Source organism: Pteropus medius, unplaced genomic scaffold (assembly GCF_902729225.1).
Source record: "Pteropus medius unplaced genomic scaffold, Ma_sr-lr_union100, whole genome shotgun sequence".
Lineage (NCBI taxonomy): Eukaryota > Metazoa > Chordata > Mammalia > Chiroptera > Pteropodidae > Pteropus > Pteropus medius.
The window spans coordinates 3,652,971-3,676,722 of record NW_024344436.1 but is presented as its reverse complement, the minus strand read 5'-3'; the positions used below and the strand labels follow the sequence as shown (position 1 = coordinate 3,676,722).

The 23,752-nt window shown below is 35.3% G+C and overlaps 1 protein-coding gene and 1 pseudogene across 2 annotated transcripts in view; both read left to right on the top strand.

The window, feature by feature from the left end:
* Nucleotides 1-15,645, top strand: part of CHEK1 (checkpoint kinase 1) — a 37,019-nt gene extending 21,374 nt beyond the window's left edge. For both annotated transcript variants that reach the window (XM_039872776.1, XM_039872777.1), the window contains 2 exons: nucleotides 9,593-9,694; nucleotides 10,901-15,645. In XM_039872776.1, coding sequence (XP_039728710.1) covers nucleotides 9,593-9,694; nucleotides 10,901-10,996 — 198 coding nt within the window. In that variant the 3' untranslated portion in view covers nucleotides 10,997-15,645. The remainder of the gene's footprint in view (nucleotides 1-9,592; nucleotides 9,695-10,900) is intronic.
* A 3,141-nt stretch (nucleotides 15,646-18,786) lies between these two features.
* LOC120610551 (nucleolar protein 7-like) lies at nucleotides 18,787-19,645 on the top strand (annotated as a pseudogene).
* Nucleotides 19,646-23,752: the final 4,107 nt, after the last annotated feature.

Sequence of the window (23,752 nt, the reverse complement as noted above, 5' to 3'; positions counted from 1 at the left end):
ATTTGTGAATTTTCTAAAATTCTGTTATTGGTTTCTAATTGTATTCCATTGTGGTCAGAGAAGACACTTAGTATTATTTCAGTAATTTTAAATTTGTTGAGACTTGTTTTGTTGCCTAACATGTGGTTTATACTTGAGAATGTTCCATGTATACTTAAAAAGAATGTATTCTGCTATTGGTGGGTGAAATGTTCTATGCATGTTGGTTAGGTCTTGTATTATAGTGTTATACATATATTTTATTTCCTTGTTTATCTTTGTCTGACTTTTATATTCATTATTGAGTTGGAGAGCTGAATTCTCCAACTGTTACTGCTGAACTGATTTTTTTAGTTTAATTCTGTTACTTTTTACCTCATATATTTTGGACTTTGGATACTAGATAAATATGTTTATAATTGCTGTATCTTTTTCTTGTATTGACCCTTTTAACATTATATAATATCTTTCTTGCAAAAAATAATTTTACTAAAGTCTTCTTTGTTTGATATTAGTATAGCCACTCCAGCTTTGCTTTGGTTATAGTTTGCATGTATTATTTTTTTCCTTTTATTTTCTTTATATTTGTATCTTTAATCTAAAACTATCTCTTATGGACAGCATATATTTAGATCGCGTTTTTAAAATCTGTTCTGTCAACCTGAGATGGTATCTCATTGTACTTTTGATTTGCATTTCCCTAATAGCTAGCGGTGTTGAGCATCCTTTCATATGTTTGTTGGCCATTTGTCTTGGAAGAAGTGTCTGTTCAGGTCCTCTGCCCATTTTTTTAATGGATTATTTGTTGTTGTTGTTATTGAGTTGTATGAGTTCTTTGTATATTTTGGATATTAGGACCTTATTGGAGGCATTGCTTGCAAATATATTTTCTCATTTGGATGGTGGTCTCTTTACCTTGTTGATGGTTTCTTTTGCTGTGCAGAGCTTTTCAGTTTGATTTTCATTCATTTATTTTTGCTCTTCCCTTGCCTGTGAGGTCAAATTCATAAAATCCTTCTTAAGTCCAAGGTCCATGAGTTTAGTCCCTTTGTTCTCTTCCATGCAATTTATTGTTTCAGGTATTATATTCATATCCTTAATCCATTTTGAGTTCATTTTGGTGTGTGGTGATAGACAGCAGTCTAGTTTCATTCCTTTGCAGGTGGCTTTCCAGTTTTCCCAGCACCACTTACTGAAGAGGCTTTCTTTTCTCCACTGTATGTTTTTGGCTATTTCGTTGAAAATTATTTGTCCATAGTAACATGAGTTTACTCCTGGACTCTCAATTCTGTTTCACTGGTCTGTGTGTCCCTTTTGCTGTCAATACCATGCTGTATTGATTATTGTTGCTTTGTACTATAGTTTGAAGTCAGGCGGAGTGATGCCTACAGCCTCATTCTTTTTTCTCAGGATGGCTTTGGCAATTCGGGATCTTTTGTGCTTCCATACAAATCTGATGATTTTTTTGTTCTATTTCTTTAAAAAATGCCGATGGGATTTTGATGGAGATTGCATTAAATCTGTATAATGCTTTAGGTAATAAGGTCATTTTAACTGTGTTGATTCTTCCAGTCCAAGAATATGGGATATCTTTCCATTTGTTTGTATCTTCTTCAATTTCTTTTAATGTGGTCTTAACAGTTTTCATTATATAGGTCCTTCACATGTTTTGTTAGATTTATTCCTAGGTATTCTTTTTGTTGAAATTGCAAAAGGAATTGTTTTTTCCGCTTCTTTTTCTGACACTTCATTATTAGAGTATAAGAATGTTTTGGATTTTTTTGAACATTGATTTTGTATCCAGAAACTTGACTGTGTTTGCTTATCGTTTCTAGTAGTGTTCTTGTGAAGTCTTTAGTGTTTTCTATATAGAGAATAGTGATAGTTTGACTTCTTCCTTTCCTATTTTGATGCCTTTTATATCTTTCTCTTGTCTGATTGCACTCACTAGGACCTCCATTATTATATTGAATAACAGTGGCGATAGTGGACAGCCTTGCCTCGTTGCTGATCTTAGAAGGAAGGTTTTTAGTTTTTCACCATTAAATATAGTGTTGGCTAAGGGTTTATCATATATGGCCTTTATTATGTTAAGGTACTTTCTTTCTGTGTCAATTTTGTTAAGTGTTTTGATCATTTATAGATGCTGTATCTTGTCAAAGGCTTTTTCTGCATCTATTGATATGATCATGATTCTTCTTTTTTAATTTGGTTATTAGGTGTATCACATTAATTGATTTGCGTATGTTGAACCATCCACATGCTCCTGGGTTGAAGCCCACTTAATCATGGTGTTTACTGCCTATGTTTTCTTCTAGAAGTTTTATGGTTTCGGGTCTAACATGTAAGCCTTTAGTCCATTTGAATCTATTCTTGTATACAATGTAAGAAGGTGGTCCAGTTTCTTTTTATTGCGTGTATCTCCAATTTTCCCAACACCATTTATTGAAGAGACTGTCTTTACCTCAGTGTGTATTCTTACCTCCTTTGTCATATATTAAGTGAGCATAGAGACGTGGACTTATTTCTGGGCTTTCTATTCTGTGCCATTGATCAATGTATCTGTATTTATGCCAGTACCATGCCGTTTTGATTAGCCTTGTAGCATAGTTTGCTGTCACATAGTGTGATGCTTCCAACTTCATTCTTCTTTCTCAAGGTTACTGTGGCTGTTTGGGGTCTTTTATGGTTCCATATAAATTTTAGGATTATTTGTTCTAGCTCTCTAAAAAATGCCATTGGTATTTTGATAAGGATTGCATTGAATCTATAGATTGCTTTGAGTAGTATGGCCATTTTAATAATGTTGATTCTTCCTACCTATGAGCATGATATATGCTTCCATTTATTTGTGTCTCTTCAATTTCTTTTTTCAATGTCTTATATTTTTGAGAACAGGTCTTTTACCTCTTTGGTTAATTTGATTCTCAGGTATTTTATAGTTTTCAATGCAATTATAAATGGGATTGTTTTCTTAATTTCTCTTCCTGAAAGTTCATCATTGGTATATAAAAATGCCACTGACTTTGAATATTTATTTTGTAACCTGCTACTTTACTGAATTCATTGATCAGTTCTAACAGTTTTTGGTGGAATCTTTAGGGTTCTCTCTATATAATGTCATGTCATCTGCAAATAACAAGAGTTTTACTGCTTCCTTTCCAATTCCGATGCCTTTTATTCCTCTTTCTTGTCTTATTGCTGTGGCTAAAACTTCCAATACAATGTTGAAGAGGAGTGGTGAAAGTAGGCATCCTTATCTTGTTCCTGATTAAAGAAAATGCTTTTAGCCTTTCCCCATTGAGTATGATGTTAGCTGTAGGTTTGTCATGTATGGCCTTTATTATGTTGAGGTATGTTCCCTCTATTCCCACTTTGCTGGGAGTTTTTATAAATGGATACTGGGTTTTGTCGAACGCTTTTTCTGCATCTATTGATATGATCACATGGTTTTTATCTTTCAATCTGTTAATGTGGTGTATCACATTAACTGATTTGCAAGGTCGTACCAACCTTGCATCCCAGGAATAAATCCGACTTGATCATGGTATGTGATATTTTTAATGTATTGCTGAATTCAGTTCGCTAATATTTTGTTGAGGATTTTATCATTGATATTCATAAGAGATATCAGTTTTCTTTCTTTGTAATGTCTTTGTCTAGTTTTGGAATCAAGGTAATGGTGTCCTCATGAAAGGAGTTAGGGAGGCTTCCCTCTTCTTGAATTTTTTGGAATAGTTTGAGAAGATTATGCATTAATTCTTTGTTTGGTAAAATTCGCCTATGAAACCATCTGGTCTAGAACTTTTGTTTTGGGGGAGTTTTTTGATCCTGATTCTATTTCATTGGTGGTCATCGGTTGGTTTAGATTTTCTGTTTCTTTTTGACTCAGTCTTGGGAGATTGTATGTTTCTTGGAATGTGTTAATCCAATTTGTTGGCATATAATTGCTCATAATAATTTTTTATGATCCTTTGTATTTCTGTAGAGTTCATAGTTATTTCTCCTCCTTAAGTTCTGATTTTATTTATTTGAGTCCTCTCTCTTTTTCCTTGATGAGTCTAGTTAAGAGTCTGTATGAACTTTCCTCTTATTACTGCTCTTGCCTTGTCAAAAAGTTTTGATATGTTGTGCTACATTATCATTTGTTTCTATGTATCTCTTGATCACTCTTTTTATTTCTTCTCTGACCCAGGCTTCAGTTGCATGTTGTTTAATCTCCATGTATTTATAGTTCTTGCCGCTTTTCTTTTTACAGTTGATCTCCAGCTTCAGAGAATATGGTTGGTATGATTTCAATCTTTTATATTTGTGAGGCTATCTCTGTGTCCCTGTATGTGGTCAATCCTTGAGAATGTTCATGTGCACTAGAGAAGAATATACAAGCAGCTATTTTGCAATGAAAGTCTCTGTAAATGTCCATTTTGTCCAGTTGGTCTAATGTGCCATTTAAGGGTGTTATTTCCTTATTGATTTTCTATTTGAATGATCTGTCCATATCTGACAATGAGGTATTTAGGTCCCCTTCTGTGGTAGTGTTTTGGTCAGTTTCTCCCTTTAGTTCTATTAGTAATCGCTTTACATATTTTGGGGCTCCCTGATTGGGAGCATAGATATTAATAAATGTTATGTCTTCTTGGTGCATGATTCCCTTTATCATTATGACGTGTCCCTCAGTATCTTTCTTTACCTTTTTTATTTTGAAGTCTATTTCATCCGATATTAATACCGCTACTCCTGCTTTTCTCTGAATGCCATTTTCTTGAAATATCATTTTCCACTCTTTCACTTTGAGTCTGTATTTGTCTTTGGAACTGAGATGTGTCTCTTGGAGGCAGCATATGGTTGGATTTTGTTTTTTGATCCAATCTGCAACTCTATGTCTTTTCTGGTGAGTTCAGTTTATTAACATTTAGGGTGATTATTTATATATGAGGTTTTCCTATAGCCATTTTATCTTTTGCTTTCTGGTAGCTTGGTGTTTCTATTGATTCCTTGTCCTTTTTTTTTCTGTTTTTTAGTTTGGTTGGGTTTTCCCTCTGGTCCTTCTTGTTTTATGTTTTATACTTCAGTTCTGCATCATTGGCGTGTGATTACCATTACGTATACATAGAAGATAATGACATGTATAGTAGTCCATTTTCTTCTGCGCGTGCCTTATCTCCATTCCCCTTTGTGAATTTAGATCTTTGAATCCTCCCCTTTCCTATCGTTGTTGTCTCAGTTTGTCCCTATGTATTCTGAATGTTCATTACTATCTTGTAATAGCAAATTTTTTCTTATTGCTTAAGTTCATAATACCCTGTTCTTAATAAAGGTTGCACTACTCTGCTTCTCTCTGCCTGCTAATTGCCTTACTCATAGTTATATTTTTTTTTATCATTTTGTTTTAGGTGAGCTGACTCCTTTCAGTATTTCCTGTAATGCAGACCTCGTAGTGGAGAATCCCCTCAATTTTTTTTGTATGTCTGGAAAGGTCTTTATTTCTTCTTCATATCTAAAGGAGAACTTTGCTGGATACATTATTCTTGGCTGGTAGTTTCTTTCATTTAATAGTTTGAAAATTTGATTCCACTCCTTTCTTGCTTGTAACATTTGTGCTGAAAAGTCTGACAATAATCTAATGGGTTTTCCTTTATAGGTTACCATCTTCTTTTCCCTGGCTGTCCTGAGAATTCTGCCTTTGTCATTGATTTTTGATGATTTTAATATAATATATCTTGGAGAAGGCCTTTTGGGGTTAAGATAATTGGGTGTTCTGTTGAATTCTTGAATTCCAAGTTCCAGTTCATTCCTTTGATTTGAGGAAATTCTCATCAACTATTTGTCTGAAAATGCTTTCTAATCCCCATTCCTTTTCCTCCCCTTCGCGAATGCTCATTATTCTTGTTTCCTTTTCTAATGGTATCAACAGTTCTTGTATTTCTCTTTCATTATTTTTCATTCTTCGGTTTCTGCCTTCAATATCACCGATTCTTTCCTCCATTTGGTCAACTCTGTTTACCAAGCTTGCTTTCATTTTCATCTCTTTTACTGTGTTCTTCATCTCCAGAAGTTCTGTTGGATTTTCTTAAGGGTTTCAGTCTCCTTGCTAAAAACTCATTCTGCTGATCTAGTTGTTTTTTCAATTCCTGGAATTATTGATAAGAATTATTTTGGATCTCATTCAGTTTTTTCAAAAGTACCATCCCGAATTCTCTGTCACTTAAGTTGCATATTTCTGTGTCTTTAAGCTTATTTTCTGGAGATTTTTCTCTTTCTTTCTGAGCTGGCTTGTCACCTTGGTTGTTCATGGTGTTTAATGGAACTATTTCTCTGCCTGGGCATTAATGGAAGTATATTCTGCCTTTTTTCCAGAAAGATTTATTATATAAAGGTCTCTCTTTAAGCCTGTTGCTAAGAAGGCATGGTTTTTGTTTTTGTTTTTGTTTTTTGATTACCAGTAGGTGGCATCTAAGCCTCTTGGATCCCTGCCTTATATAAAGTATTAATAATGCCTTTTTTTTTCTTATAAATATTTAATCATGCTTGCTATCCTCATTCTCAGTCCCTGTCATGTTAGCAACGGTTTCAGTAGTGTTTGCTTAGGCTCTACTGGGGCTTGGCAGTGTTTGGTCTTGGAAGATATGGGGGTAGGTGTCGTCTGGTTTCGGGATAGGGGCTGCGGTTCAACGTTGTGTTTAGCAGCTTAGACTGGTGATAATAACTATCGTTTCCCTGCCATCCCTAATTTTCTACCATACCCACTTCTCTGCTTTCTGCCCTAATCCCTGGTCACTGCCTCTGCATGAAGCTCACAGCTCTCTCGGGCAGGGCTGGTCAGGGAACCCACCACAACTTCTCCCTTCCCCCTTCTCCTGCAGGGAGCTCCAGCTGGGAGAGGCAACTTATTTGTTTCTTACAGTTTACCTCCTTTCTGCAGTTCTGACCTGTGGTAGCTCTTATTTGCAGATCCCTCGCTCAGACGTGCTTGTGTGCAGGTTGGATGTTTTATGTTGAGTTTAAATGTTCAGCTTATCGTTGTTTCAAGGGGAGAGATCTGGGGACATCTCTCCACCATGCTTCTGATGTCCAGTCTATATAATTGTCTTTTAGATCAGGTAGGAAAAAAAACAGAAGTTCCAAAAAAAATCTATTACTGTTGTTTTTTGTATTTACTTGTGCAAGTTACCTTTAACAGTGTTCTTTATTTCTTTATGTAAACTCGAGTTACTATCTAGTGTCCTTCTATTTCAGCCTGTTGGACTTCCTATAGCATTTCTTTTGGGGCAGTTTTAGTAGTTTCAAACTCTTTCAGATTTTAACTGGGACTCTCAATTTTTTCCTTCATTTTTGATGGTAGTTTTGCTGGACATGGAATTCTTGCTTGACAGTTTTTTTCTTTCAGCACTTTGAATACGTCATCTTACTGCTTTCTTGCTTCCATGGTTTTTGATGAGAAATCAGGTGTTAATATTATTGAGGATCCTTTGTACATGATGTATCACTTCTCTCTGTCTGTTTTCAAGGTTCTTTCTTTGTCATTGTCTTTTAAAAGTTTGAATATAATGTATCTTGGTGTAGCTCTCTTTAATTTTATCCTACTTTGAGTTTATTTAGGTTCCTGATGTGTAAATTGTTTTTCAACAAATTTGGGAAATTTTTGGCTATTGTTTTTTCAAATATTTGTTCTGCCCCTTTCTCTCCTCTCCCCCTGGGCCTCACATTGTGCATATTCTGAGACACTTGATGTTGTCCTGCAGGTCTTTTAATCTTTGTTCTTTTTTCTTCATTTCCTTCTGTTCCTTAGGTATAGTTTCTCTTGATGGCTTTTTTCCCTGTGTATGGGCTATATTTTCTTATTTCTCTGTATGCTTTATCCTTTTTTGTTGAAAACTGGGCATTTCGAATATTTTAATGTGACAACTCCAAAAATCAGATTCCCCTCCTTCCCAGGGTTTGTTGTTGATATTTGATGTAATTGTTGATTGTTTAGTGACTTTTCCGATCTAATTTTGTATAGTCTGTACGTGTGTTGTGGTCATGTGTGGCCTGTGAAATCTCTGTTGTTAGATTAGTAGTCAGCTAATAATTGGATAAAGAGTTCTTAATATTCCTGATATTAAAAAAATTTTTCCTAATTTTTGCAGATGGGCCGTGTAAGTGTGTCAAGCATGCCAGTGCTCAGCCAGAGTTTGCAACTGTGCCTTAGACTTCACTTACTGCTTGTGCAATGCCTCATGGCTAGCCAGAGGCAGAATTTAGGGCCTTCTCTGATCTTTCCTGAGTATGTACACTGTCTTGTGCATGAGCGTGGCCTTTTAGATTACCAGGAATATGTAAGGGATTTTCATAGCCTTTATCCCTCACAAATATCCCACTTCCCAGCATTTCCTTTTAACCTTCTTGGGTAATCTGTTGTTTGCCCCAACTGTTACACATTGCCTCAGTAAGCAGAGGCTAAAGATTTGCCTGTGAATACTTTTGACGGATGGCCCCAGGGTGGCATCTTTGGCACACAACAAGTTCTGTTTACTCAGGCAAAATAGAGGCAAGTGTTCTGAGCGGGTATTCCAGGAAGCCATATCAGCTTAAGACGATTTGTGAATAAAGTGTTCTGCTGACACTTGTACCTGTGTCCGAAATGCAGACTATTATTTTTAAGGCTACCACGGAGCTGAGGAGTGGAAATGAGAATAAAGTAAGTTACAGTGCAAGAAGACTCTGTTCTTACTGAGTTTCATCTGTTTTGAATGAGTGCTCCTGTGGAGTTCCTTACTCCACCATTTTAACTGACATCACTCCCTGATTCACTCTTTCTGCCTGAACCTTGAAGAATTTTCTTTGTCTTTGAAGTGTAATAGCCTAATTCATACGTGTTGGGTATCTTGTATTTTCCTAGAATATATTGTGTTCCACTGTTACGCAATTGTGGTACACCTATGTATTTTTTATAGTCATTCCTCGAAGTGAGAATTATTACAAATGTTCTATAATTTGGGCTGGGCTTAGCTGGGCTAATCTGCAGATCTTGCTTGAGTTTATTCATCCAGCTGTTGTCATTTCATGGCTTTACTGTGGCTGGTGGTCTAAGATGGCCTCATCCACATTTGGGGTCTTGGTGCTGGCCATTGGCTGGCCCTTTCTTTGCAAGTTGTTCATCTAGCCTGAGCCTCTTTACAGATCATAGGAATGTCATAAAACACTGAAAAGTGAAAGTTGCAAGGCCTCTCAGGTCTTTGCCATCTTCCGGTTACTACGATAGTTTTCAGCCACAAATCTGGCCTCTTTTTCTTTCTTATGTTCTAATAATCTTGTTTTTCCTCTCATTCTGTTTTTATTCTCTTCACATTTTTATTCTTCAATTATTTTTTGTTAAATACTACTTTATTTTGTTGCTGAGACTCACATAGACATGTTCCCTGCTAATGGAGCTGCATCCTGGTTGCAGTTAGTCCGGTTCGGGCATACACACCTACGAGGAGAGGAAAATCCCTGTCAGTTGGTGCTGCCACTTTTATAGAAGTGCATCTCAAAGTGATACCCAGCACTACCATTGACCTGAAATTGTAGTTTTTGTTTAGAGTATTCTCTATCCATATGTCTGACTTAACCTTTTTTTTTACTTCCTTAGGTTACTGTATCAACAACTGATAGAAGAAACAATAAACTGATTTTTAAAGTAAATTTAGTAGAAATGGATGAGAAGATCTTGGTTGATTTCCGGCTTTCTAAGGTATGTAGGACAGCTCATTTTTTAAAAAAAAAAAACCTTTGTTTTGCTATTAAAGAAGTATTATATGTTCATTGTAGAAATTTTAAAAATACAAAAAGGTATAAAGAAGAAAATAAGAATCAAGTTTAATCTTACCCAGAGAGAACATAGATTTATTTTTGATATATTTTATTATAATTACCTTACTATTACTAATAGTATATACTATAGAGATACTCTTATGTGGAGATTATTTTAAAATGGCATATTTTTATGCACATGGCATTTATAAATATATGGTAATTTGCTTTTTCATTTAATATTATGAACATTTGTTCTTGTCATTATTCTTCTAAAACATATTTCTCCAAATAATATTTCCTTATAAAAGTTATTAGTTTTTATAGAAAATGTAAGTAACAAATAAGAAAATAAAAATGATCCTAAATTATTTTTACCATTAAAATAATTACCCATAATAATTTTGAAGCATTCTAAACTTTTTCTTATTGAATTTAGATATATCTTTTTTATAAAAGTTACAATTTGTCAAAAATGTTTGCACATTATAATTAATGAAACTTTACATGTTACAAGTAATTCTGTGATTAAAATTCATGTACATAGTTTTGTTCACATGTCCGATTATTTCTTTAGAAATTATTGGTTCTGAGGTTATAGTTTTAAAGCCCTTGACATATCAGACAAAAATAGCATCTTCTCTTTTTCTTGAGAGATAATACATAGCTCTAAAAGAAGTTGGAGGAGGCCACATTCTTTATATTGGAGATTGACCGCAGTACTGTTTTCAAGATGCTTGGCATGGAATTAAATTATTAAGATCCTAGTATAGTAAAATCTTTCTTATAAATGAAACATTGTCTTTGTTGCAACAGTATTTTGGCAAGGGTTCAGTATAATTGCATAGTTTATTTTGAATTTACAAACCTCTAATACCTATGGAAAATAATGACTTAAGTCTAGACAAGATTCCATTGTATCTACTTTCTGAGCCCAGTGTGGCAGAAACAGTGATGAGCCCGAAATCAAGTCAGAATTATTTATGTAGTCATTTCTTCTCCCAAGGTATTTGGTCTTCATAAGAGGACCTGAATGGAATTATACCTGTAGATATTTGTCTCCACTTATCACTAGAGAGTTTGGTTTTATGGCATAGGCTTTTTTTTTTTTTTTTGACATTGTTTTTGGATATTATTCCTAATATAGGGTGATGGATTAGAATTCAAGAGACACTTCCTGAAGATTAAAGGGAAGCTGAGTGATGTTGTAAGCAGCCAGAAGATTTGGCTTCCTGCCACATGATAGATCCATTGGCTCTGGGATTCCTGGTGAATATAGTGCTGCTACGTTGACATTATTCTTCCTAGAGAAGATTATCCTATTCTGCAAACTGCAAACAATAGTCCCTAAAGAGTTGTCTTCCCTCCAGCCAAACATTTTCTAATTTTTTGTATGTTCTACACATAAATAATACCTATGTTTTAATTGTAAATAAAACTTTGGGGAAGGGATGGATAGAATTTATTGGATATTTCTTCATCTCTGTTTATTGTCTAAATTTTAGACTCACCTGGTGGAAACCAAGCTTTGGGGATATATGAGTTTACCAGCTTGTATACTAACATAATGAAAGATGATACTCTTGTCCCATTTTTACCAAAACATTTAGCTTTATCCAAAAAGTACATATTGCTTCCACGTTGATTTAATTAAGTGGATGAATTAGTAAAAGCAGTCCTCGTGACTTTTGGACAGTAGATTTATCAGTCTAAAGTAAAGCCAACTTTAAAAATTATATCCCTAAGATTTGTACTCATATTTTGAAAAGGCCCTGACCAAGTATATTAACCCATTTTGAACTGTAATTATTAATTAAAATTGCAAGTAGGTATGGTTTTTTCTGGTGTAGTTAATAAAATATAAATACAAAATATGGGCTGGTTTGTCTTTCAAGTAAAAGTTGAGCATAAACTCGTGCTTAACTATCTTTAAAATTATTGTTGCACATTTTAAATATTTTTCTATATTTTCTTTCATAGTCATTTTAGTTCTTTATTACAGAAATAAATTGTTTTGAAAATGAATAGCTAACTCTGTGAACTTATTGGTGACTAGGCTTCTAGGTGGTAATGAATAAAAGAGGAGAGAAAAAAATAAAACAGTAATAGAAATAAATCTGATTCCTGGTTCTTTTATCTGTTAGATTTACCAAGACTTTGCTCTTCTAATAAAATTTATATTAACTTTTGAACATATTAGATTGAGATGCTGTATTCCTTTTCCTTGGTAATTTATAAAAATCCATCGATTATCTTAGTTTGAAGCCAAGGACAGATGAAATTTTATGGTTAGAGTTTGTACATGTTGGTAAATTGTGCTACTGCACTATACCCATAGGAGGAATAAATTTTAAACAATAGGTGGCTCCTAAGAATCGAGCCAGTAAAATTCAAATATGAAGAAAGTTTGTTCTTGAGAATCATCAGCCAGCATCAGTAACTCTCAAAAACAAAGTAATCTCTGGATTTGACCTCTCCCTGAGCTCCAGACTTTTATAGCTACAGCCTACCTAACATTTCTGCTTTACTAGTGGTCATCTTATGACCTAAAACAATTTGTGGTCTCTTTCCTCCACCTTGTTCCTTTCTAGTTTCCCCCATCTCAGTAAATGTTACATTTAGCTTTTCAGTTGCTTAAGCAAGAACTCTAAAAATCATCCTTGACATATTTTCATATTCTACATTAATTACAGCAAATCCTATTCAATTCAACAAATAATATCCCACTTCACACACCTACTGGTACCACTCTAGTTGAAGGCCCTCTTATCTTTTCATATTACTATTCCTCAACAGTTCAGAAAAGCAGAACGATCCTTCTAAAATGTGAATTGCGTATCCTTCCCCTGCTCTCAACTCGCATGGCTTTTCATCACACTTCAAACAAAATTCAAAAATTTCTCTAAGACCTACATGGCTTTATGAGATCTGTCCTTCAGCCACTTCAGCCTCATCTGCTATTCTACTTGTTCATCCTGCTTTAGCCACATTGGCTCTGCTGTTCTGCTCACACATAAGCACATGCTCAGCTTAAGTTCTTTCCATTTGCTGTTTCCTTTACCCAGAGTACTTTACTCCCAAATATTTGTGTGGTTTGTGCTTACTCTAAGTCTTTGCTTAAATATTACCCCTTTATGCTATTTTTCCTTGACTTACCTGAACTATCACCTCTGTCACTTTTATTTTTTGTAACACTTATTATCTGACATTATAGGTTATTTTTATTTATCTATTAAATGTCTGTTTCCCCCCACGGGAATATGTAATATATAAGCTCCTTAAGATCAGAGACCTTGTCCTGTTCTGTTCTGTCCTATTCAGTTCTGTATTCCCAGTACCCAGAACAGTGTCTGATATATTACAGCACACAATAAACAGTTGTTTAATGAAGAAATAGACACTCATTTGATCTTAACTACCCTCAGAATATATCTGGAAGCTCAATACTTCTCTCCATCTTTATTACTGCCACTGTAGTTCAGCCTCCTTCATCTCCTCCCTGGATTTCTTAATAAAAATGAATGTCTCTCGCTTCTACTCTTGCCATTTCCCATCCCTTTCTTCCTCAAACAGTCTTTTCTTTACATAGATCTTAAGTTTTTTTTTTTAAAGGTAAATTGTACTGTGACACTCCCTTACTTAAAAACCTCCCATGGCTTCCCATTGAATCAGGTATGGAATCTAAGTTCTTTGTTCTAACTGACCTGGCCCAGCCTGACTCAACCCTATGTCCTCTTTGCTCTCTGTACTGCAGGCAGAGTAGCCTTTCTGTTTATTGAGTAAGCTGAGGCTCATCCCCTTCCAGGCTTTGATACTTACAGCTTTCTCTGCCAGGAACCCCTTTTAATAGTTTGCATGGCTGATTTAGCATTCAGCTCTGCCCAAATATTTCTACTTCCCTCAATCACTATCACATTATTCTGTTTTCTTCATAGGATTGATCACTATCTGATATTTTATTGTCTGTCTCCCCCACCACAATGTAAGTTTAGACTTTGTCATTCCTTTTCGCCCTTGTATATCCTGGATATAGAATAGTACTAGAATACAGTAGATATTAAACATATGTTGAATAAATGAATGAATGTTGCATTAATTAAATATCAGATGAGGAAAATGCCATAGAACAGTGTAAAGGTGATTAGATGGACAGTAAACTTTTTAGGCTATTGGAATTTGTATAGACTAGTGAGAAAAGTTCAATTCAGATTTGGGTAGACTCGCTCTGACATTTGTGATTATGTGAACATTAGTAATTGCCTCTATAAAGAGGCTGATGATAACTACCTTTTAGAGTAATTTTTAATCTTAAATGTGTTAGTGCAAATGAAGTATATTGTGTTACACAAAAAGGCATTAGATGAATGTAAGCTGCCATAATTTTTTTGTAGTGTTCATTATGCTATTGGGAGAAGGTGTTTGCTCCCATTATTAAAGTAGTATCTGCTTATCAATGAAAATGCAAGTGTAGAGATGGGAGGAGAGGAATTTATAACAGCTAAAATTTTGATGGAAAGATCAGCCTATGCCGTGTGTACAGTATATGTGATAGTTGAGATAAATATAAATATATAAAATATCTACAGTTTAACAAGCAATTATAAAATTAGCATCTGTTTAACCACAACTCGCTTGAAGAAAGATCATTTCCAAACCATCAGAAGCCTTCCTGTATATGTATCCCTTCCCAACCATAACCTATTCTTTTCCCCCAGAAATAATCACAAAATTTATTTTTGTAATAATCCTTTCTTTGGTTTTCTTTAGTTTTCTTAGCTATTTACGCATCTTTAAATGATATAGTTTAGTTTTGCCTGTTTTTGTCCTTTATATGAATGAAATTATGCTGTTATGTATTTTTGTGCAAGTGTCTTTATATTCATGATATTGCACGTATCTAATTCATTGATTTTAATTGCTATATAGGATGCTATTTATGAACATACCGCAAATATTTATTCATTCTCCTGCTAATGGATATTTGGGTTGTTTACAGTTCAATACTGTCGTTAACAGTTCTGCTAAGAACATTCTTGTACATGTCCATGAGGCTCTCTAGGCCATAGAGAGGAGGGTACTACACCTAGGAGTGTCCTTGCTGGGTTTTAGGTTATGCGTATCTTAAACTTTTGTAGAAAAATAGCAAATTGGTTTCTAAAGTGATCGTACCAATTTATACTGCCCTGGTAAAGAGTAAGCAATTACTGGAAAAAACAGTTGAGTGACCTACTAAAGTATAAGAATTTTCATGGCAGAATGAAAAATTTGTTGCTAATATTCCAAATTTTCACCTATATTTGATGTTATCAGTCTCATTTTTTGCCAAGTTGATGTGTAATATCTGTATGTTATTAATTTGCTTGTTCCTAAGTTTAAATGAGGTTGAGGGTCTTATGTCTGTTCCAGTCTTTTGCTCATTTTTCTATTGTTTTTTCTTTTTCTTAATTTCAGTTCTTTACATGTTCAGCATGCTAATTGTCAGTTACATGTGTTGCATGCATACTCTCCCATTCTGTTATCGTTTCACACTTCGTGGAAGTTTGTGATTTTGATGTAGTCCAATTAAGATCTTTCCTCTGGCTAACATGTTTTCTTTCTTTTTTAAGCACTCATCCCCTACTTCAAGATTATGAAAATTTTCTTCTATATTCTAAAAGTTTTATAGTTTTGGCTTTCACAGATTTACAATTTACCTGAAAATGGTTTTTGTGTATAATCTGAAAGGTCAAGTTTTATTTTTCCCCCCCATATGACTATCTAATTTAGTACTGATTATTGAAAAGATTATCCTAGTCCTACTGTTCTTCATTGATATCCATTCGCTGTTTAGATTTTTTTCTTTTTACAGTACATTTGAATCAGAATCCAAATAAAGTCCCCTCTAGCAATCGATTGATGTCTTTTAAGTTGCTTTTGGTCTGTAAATTCCCCCTTTATTCTCCTTGTCTCCGATTTTTTCCCCTTGCAGTTTATTGGTAAATGAATTCAGCTAGTTTACCCTATCATTTTCTTTAATCTGAATTTGCATCACTATGGTACAGTTTCACATGTTACCTCTATCCTATTTCCTGTAAATACATATTTTGAGAATACTAGTCCTGTGTCAATTACGTGTACTACATATAAGCATTTAAAATAATAAATTTCCCTCTACCACTTCATGCCACAAATTTTCGTATGTTATATTTTTGTTATCTGACTTAAATATTTTTCTAATTTCTTTATGACTTGTTTTTTGACCCATGGATTGTTTAGAATTGCATTTCTGAATTGCTTTTACTTAAAAACTTTTATTGAGATAATTTATATACATAAAATTTATCCTTTAACGTGTACCCTTGAACGGTTTTTAGTGTGTTCACAGTGTTGTGCAGCCATCACCACTATCTAATTCCAAAACATGAACATCATTCCAGAAAGAAACCTTTTTTCCCTCCCTGAGCCCCTGGGAAACACTAATCTATTATTTGTATGAATAGATGTGTTTATTCTGTTCATTTAATAGAATCATATAATATGTGGCCTTTCGCGTTTGGCATCTTAATGTTTTCAAGGTTCATCCATGTTGTAGCCTGTATTAGTGCTCCATTCCTGTTTATAGCTGAATAATATTTCATTGTATATGTAAAACACATTTTGTTTGTCTATTCATTAGGTGATGGACATTTGTGTTTGAACAAAGGCTATCATGGAAAAGGCTGCTGTGAACATTATTGTACAGATTTTCGTGAACATTATTCATATATTTCGATTGTCTTGGGTATATATCTAGGAGTAGAGTTGCTGGGTGGTAATAGTTTTATGAATACTTTAAATTGATTTTTAGCTTAATCGTATTGTTATAAAACATACTTTGTATGGTTTCAGTATTTTGAAATTTGTCGAGTCTTGCATGGTGGTCCATAATACTCCACGTGTGCTTAAATATTCCATGTGTGCTTAGAAAGAATATGGTGTGTACAGTTGTTGGGTACAGACTTCTATATATATATCTATGTAATCAACTCAGGTAATTGTGTTCAAATTTTCTGTATCCTTTCTGCTTTTCCAATGAATTACTGAAGAAGTAAGTTAAAATCCACTGTGATTATAGATTTGTGTGTTTCTCCTTGGGTTCTATTAAGTTTGCTTTATGTTATTTTAGGGCTATATTCTTAGGTTGCATACAATTGTGAACTTGTCTTCTCAGTGAATTAAACCATTTATTTATTTAGAATTGACCCTCTATAGATATAGTAATGCTTTTTAATAAAGCTCTGTATGCTTTTTTATTTGTTTCTTGTTTTTGTTTGTTTTGTATGCTAATTTTAAAAAATAAAAATTAAATCATACAAATAAGTAAAGCCAGCATCACAGGCTTTCTTTGCATGGCACCTTTGTTATCCTTTTAACTTCTAAATCATGTAAAATATAGCTCTTTTAATTATTTTTTTAACCTAGTCTGACAATCTTTGTCTTTAAACTGAAGCACTTATTCCATTTAAACTCAGTATAATTACTGACATATTTGGATTTATATCTGCCATCTATTTTGATCCCACTGGATTTATATTCTTTTTTCCTTTGTTTTAGTCTTGCTTCATATTTTCTTTAAAACTCTATCTATTCCTCCTCTCCTAGTTTGACCTGTATCTTCTATTTTTTTGTTTTGTTTTGAGGGGAACAGATTCTGTAGAATTTACAATATACATGCTTATCAAAGTCTGAAATTAATCCTTTGTACTCTTTCTGGACAATCAAAGGACTTTATACTTTTCTAGTTTATAAACTATATTATATGTTTTAATATGTGTGTCTTTGTATGTAAATATGTCTTTATAAATTTTTTTTAAAAGTTGGAAATCCTTTTGGGCGATCTGCTTAGAAGTTCCTACTACTTCACTTTTCCTCTTAGTTTTAACACAAAAGTTTGAGTGTGCCTCCTTTGTGCTCCAAGCGTACTCTGCACTTTCCCTGTATGGTAGACATGATGGTTGAATTTCCTGTAACCACTATTAATAAGATCTTAAGGAGTTTAAAATAACTGTTCAGACTCCAAATAAAGAATCATAAAACCCCAAGGGCAACCAAAATGGCATAGATGATAGAGGCTCTGTTCATCCTTCTAGCAACCAAATCAAAGTTGTGACAGAAACAAGGAGCAGCAGCAAGGAAAAATCGCCTGGGATCTTGATGAACAAGCCATACATCTACGGAGAACTCCAAGAAAGCGCCCTGCAACAGCAGAAGGTAGGACGGGGCAAGGACACGGGGCAACTCTGTCTCTAGCGGCTGAGTGAGACGGAAGTGTGGCAGCAGCAGCAGCAACAGCAGAAGCCTCTTAAAGGGGCCGCATCCACAAGCGGATTTTCGCGGTGATGGATCTGCTTGCCCTGAGCACCTGTGCCAATTCTGCTGCATGCAGCGGCCACCAGGGACTTACAGAGAGACATTGTCAGAGTGAGGGCCTAAGTGAGACTTCCTCAGTACAGAAGTGGCGATATCCATTGTTCCTTGTTGAGCCCATCCCCCTCACAGCGTGCGGGCACAGCACTGCCATAGCTATGATGTCATTAAACTGGATAACAGAAGTTGCTCTGCTCAATGGATTTCCTGAAACCCCGCATCCCCCAACTTGCCGCCCAACCGAAGCCATATCCAGTTCTATCCTCAGCGAGTCAGGTGCTTCTTGCTGAGCAGTGCCTAGACACACTGAAGATGGCTGGCCTTGGTTTCTGGTGTGGCCTTTTGAGGCAACTATAAGCACAGCATCTGTGGATTGCTTGCTGAATCTTAACAGGTGGCCCCAGAAGGGCAGAGGCTTGGGCTAAATTTGGCTTGCAGCTGAACCCCTCTCAGGACTGTGCCACTGGACACCTACTTCACAAATCCACACTAATAAGACCGAGAGACTTAGGAGCTTTTCTTAATTCACGGAAACAGACACAGAAAGGCAGCCAAAATGGAAAGACAAAGAAACAGAAACCATGTGAGAGAACAGAACAGAGATCCAGATATAATGGAGTCAAGTAATGTAACAGATGCAGAGTTCAAAACACTGGCTATAGAGCACCGTCCAGCGGGGCGTGGGCCATGGTGCAGCTCCGGCCATGCGCATCTCGCACCCCGGCATCAGCGATGGTGGATGAGGGACAGCCCACCTCGGAGGAGGAGGCGGTGGAGCACAGCCTGTTGCTTAGGCAGCCCAGCAGTGGCACTGCCACCGAGCTGCTGGAGGAAGACGAGGAAGAGGATGACGACTTTGACAAGGAGGCCCCGGAGGAACTGACTTTCGCCAGTGCCCAGGCGGAAGCGAGAGAAGAGGAGCGGTGAGTTCGGGAGACAGAGGGCAGGGATAAAACACTCCTGAAGGAGCAGAGGAAGCGATGCGAGGAGCTGTTCATCCAACAAAAGGAAAGGAAACTCCTTCCAACACTATTCTAGAGAAGTTAACTACAGCTTCACAGGCTAATAGCATAAAGAAATCACCAGGAAAATTAAAAGAAGTTAATTTGCAGAAGAAAAATGAAGAACGTGATAAAGGAAGTGACTCCAAGAAAGCTAAGGAAAAAGTACAAAAAGTACAGTCTATCAGTCAGAATAAAAGCTACTTGGCTCTGAGACTAAAAGATCAAAATCTGAGAGATTCAAGGCAACAAGCAGCCAAAGCCTTCATACAAAATTATTTATACTGTCTGGGAACCAACAGAACTACCATAAATAAGTTCCTGTCTCTTGACAACAAGAGGTTACCAGTGAAAAAGGCTGTAGCCCAGTTTTTAAATAATGGTTGGGGAATCCAGAAAAAACAAAATGGCAAGAGGTTTAAAAGTAGATGGTCAGAAAGATGAAAAATTCCAAGAAGTAAATCAAAGCTAAATGAAGAATGAGAGCCTTGTATGTATAGAACTTATAGAAGATGAATTTGTTTAGAAATCTAATCACTTATAAATAAAAAAAAATCACTTGTTATACAGATGCTCAATGAACTTTTGAGAAGTGTAGATAAATTCAGTGAGAACTTCAACAAAGAGATAAAAAGACATAAAAATGGAAATGGAAATTATGAAAGGGAACCAATCTGAAATGAACAATGATCTGAGATGAGAAGTATATTAAATGGAATAAACAAAGAAATAAACAGTGAATAAAGAAAAGAATCAAATGCCCTATGTAGAAGATGGGAAAGCCAAGGACACTCAATAAGAATGGCAAGAGATAAGATGCCAAGACTATAAAAGTAATTTAAGGAGCATATGGGACACTATTAAGGGTCCAAATATCCGTCTGATTGGCGTAACTGAATAAAATCAAGATGTTGAACAGCTGTTTGAAGAAATAATGATGGAAAACTTCCCTGGTAAAAGAAATGGACATAAGACCCCAGGAAGCTCAGAGAATTCCAAAAATCAGGGATCCAAAGAGGCCCACACCAAGACACGTAATTAAAATGCCAAAGATTAAATACCAAAAAAAAAAAAAAAAGAATATTAAAAGCAGCAAGAGAAAAACAGATAGTTACTCATAAGGGAAACCCCATAAGACTGGCAGCTGATTTCTCAAAAGAAACTATGTAGGACAGAAGGGTGTGGCAAAAAATACTCAACAGGATGAAGACTCAGGATCTACAACTAAGAAGAATTTATCCAGCAAAGCTATCATTTAGAGTTGAAGGACAGATAAAGAGCTTCCCAGACAAAAATAAGCTGAAGGAATTTATCACCACCAAGCCCGTATTACAGGAAATGTTGAAAGAACTTCTTTAAAAAGGAAAAACATGTATGAAAAACAGAAATAAAGAATGGTAACAACTACATTCCTATCAATAAGTACCTCAAATGGAAAAGAATTAAGTGCTCCAACTAAAAGAATGGATGAATGGAAAGGAAAACAAGACCCCTACGTGTTGCCTATAAGAGACTCACTTCAGATTAAAAGACAGACTAAAAAGGAAGGGGATGGAAAAACATATTGCTTTGATGGACCTAGAAGGTATTTAAGTCAAACAGAAAGATAAACACTATATGATTTCACTTATATGCGGAATCTAAGGAATAAAAAGAACAAATTAATCAAAACAGGCTCACAAAGATTGTGGATAATTTGGTGACGGACAAAGAGGAAGGGAGTTTGGGGGACTGGGAGAATGGGCTGAAGGGTTATAGAAGTACAAGTTAGTAGCTGATGGATGGTCATGGGGATGGGGAGCACGGCATAGGTAGTGCAATTAGCATTAATACATTGGCTTGGTGGAGGGTCGGAGGGGAGGGAGGGAGCTATTGGGAGGATAGGACCATTTTACAAACTATTTAGATGTCTAACCAATGTAATTAAAATGTTTTTTTAAATCATAAAATGCCCCCTCCCGCAAAATGTTTTAGATTCACATGTAGTTGTAAGAAATAATGCAGAGAGATCCTATGTATTCTTTACCAGTTTTCTACCAAGTGTGACATCTTGTAGAACAATATCATAAGCAGAATATTAACATTGATACGGTCAAAATAGAACCTTTCCATCACCACGAGAATCCCTCATGTGGCCCTTTTTATAGCCTTTGGTACTTTCCTCCCATCCTCTGGCAGTCACTATTCTCCATTTCTATAATTTTTTTATTATAACGATGTTATATAAATGAACTCGTATTTTAATCGTTTGAAATTGCTTTTTTTTCATTCATCGTAATTCTCCGGAGATTTATCCAGGTTATTAATGATATATCAAGTTAATTCCTTTTAATGATTGTTTATTCTAGGGTGTGGATGGACCTCAGTTTGTTTAACCTTTCACCTGCTAAAGGACATCTGGGTTATTTCTACTCTTTTTGGCTATTATGAATAAAGCTACTATAAGCATTCGTGTATTGGTTTTTGTGTGAACGTAGTCTTCATTTCTCTGGGATAAATGGTCAGGAGGACAGCTGCTGTGTCACATGGTAGTTGCATGTTTAGTTTTTGAGGAAATTTCCAAACTTTTCCAGAGTGGCTGTACCATTTCTATTTCAACCATCAATATATGAGTACTTTAGTTTCTTCATACCCTTATCAGCATTTGGTGTTGTCACTTTTTTATTTTAGCCATTCTGTTTGATAGATGTGTAGTAATTCTCATTGTGATTTTAATTTGCATTTCTAGTGACTAGTGGCTAAACACTCTTGTGGCTAATGATGTTAAACATTTTTTCATGTGTTTATTTGCCATCTATGTTTCTTTGGTGAAGTATTTTTTCATGTCTTTCGTGTTCTGGTTGGATTTTTTATATTAGTTCTTTGTCAAATAAGTGGTTTGCTGTAGGGAGCTAAAGCTCCCAAAATTCAAAAGAGTGCATGGATTATCTCGGGAGGCCTGCTTGCATAAAGAAAGGGAAAAGGCTGGTTAAGATTAAGTATAGAAAAAGGAAAGGGAGTGTCAAAGGGAGTGTCAAAGGGAGTGTCAAAGGGAGTGTCAAAGGAAGTGTCGATTGTACCTCGATCTTCAGGATGTTACTTTAATTATGTTATCTTGGGATACACAGAGGAACAGATTATGTATAAAAAGGAGCATAAGAAATAAACTCGGAGAGACAGTTGTGAGATCTGTTCTCCCTCCTACACCCTGTCTGTCTTCTCTTTTTTCTCAGTCCCCGCTCCCCCATTCAGGTACCTGGTTTGACTTGGTCGGCTGGTTTCCGACAGTTTGCAAATATTTTTTTCCCATTTTCTAGCTTTCCTTTTTATCCTCTTACAGGTCTAAAAACAGCAAAAGTTTTTTTATTTCAGTGAAGTCCAATTATTAATTTTTCCTCTTATGGATGATGTTGTGTCTGTTAGACAAAGAGTCTAATAATTCTTTGTCTAAACCTAGATCTTGAAGATTTTCTCCTATGTTATTTCTGAGAGTTTTATATTCTGAAGTCTTTCTTTTTACACTTATGACTGTGATGTAATTTTGAGTTAATTTTTGTATAGATGTGAGCTTTAGGTTGAGTTTAATTTTTTTGCCTCTGAATATCTCATCGTTCTGCCATTTGTTGAAAAGGTTATTTTTTCTCCATTGAATTGCTTTTTGCACTTTGATAAAAAATCAGTTGGGCATATTTGTAGGTTTGTTTCTGGGTTCTCTATTCTGTTCCACTGATGTATATATATCTATCTCTCCAATAATATCTGTCTTGATTATTATACTTATATAATATGAATTTCGGTAGATTGGTTCCTTCCACTCTGTCTTTTTCAAAATTGTTTTAGCCGTTCTAGTCCTTTGCCTTCTAATATAAATTTCAGAATAATATTCTCTGTATCTACAAAATATCTTACTGGGTTTTATTTTTAAGTGTGCTATAAATAAAATTTATCATTTTAACCATTTTTAAGTGTATAGTTCAGGGATAGTCAGCACATTCACATTGTATGATCATTACTATCATCCATTTCTAGAACTTTTTTACCTTCCCAGACTGAAGCTCTGTACCTATTAAGCAAAAACTCCCCATTTGCCTTCCCCCTCCCAGCCCCTGGCACCCATCATTCTACTTTCTGCTTCTATGAATTTGAATAATTCCAGTCCCTCATAAAGCTAGAATCATACAATATTTATCCTTTGGCGTCTGTTACATTTCACTTAGTTTTGTTTTCGAAGTTTATAAACAAGTATCACATTTCATTCCTTTTTAAGGCTGTGTAATATTCCATCATATGTATATACCACATTTTGTTTATCCATTTATTCTGCAATGGAGATTCGGATTGCTTCTACTTGTCTATTGTGAATAATGCTGCTATGAACATGGGTATGCAAATATCTATAGAGTTTCTACTTTTAATTCTTTTGGTTATATACCAAAGTGGAATTGCTGAGTCATATGGTAACTCTATTTTTAATTTTTTGGGGAACCATATTATTTGCCATAATGGCTGCACCATTTTACATTCTCACCACCTACTCATAATCTCTTGCCTAGATGTATGTTAGTCTGTAGTCCCCCTGCAACTTTCACAAGCAGTGCTCACTGCTTTCTGTTGTTGTTTTTCCAGCCTAAGAT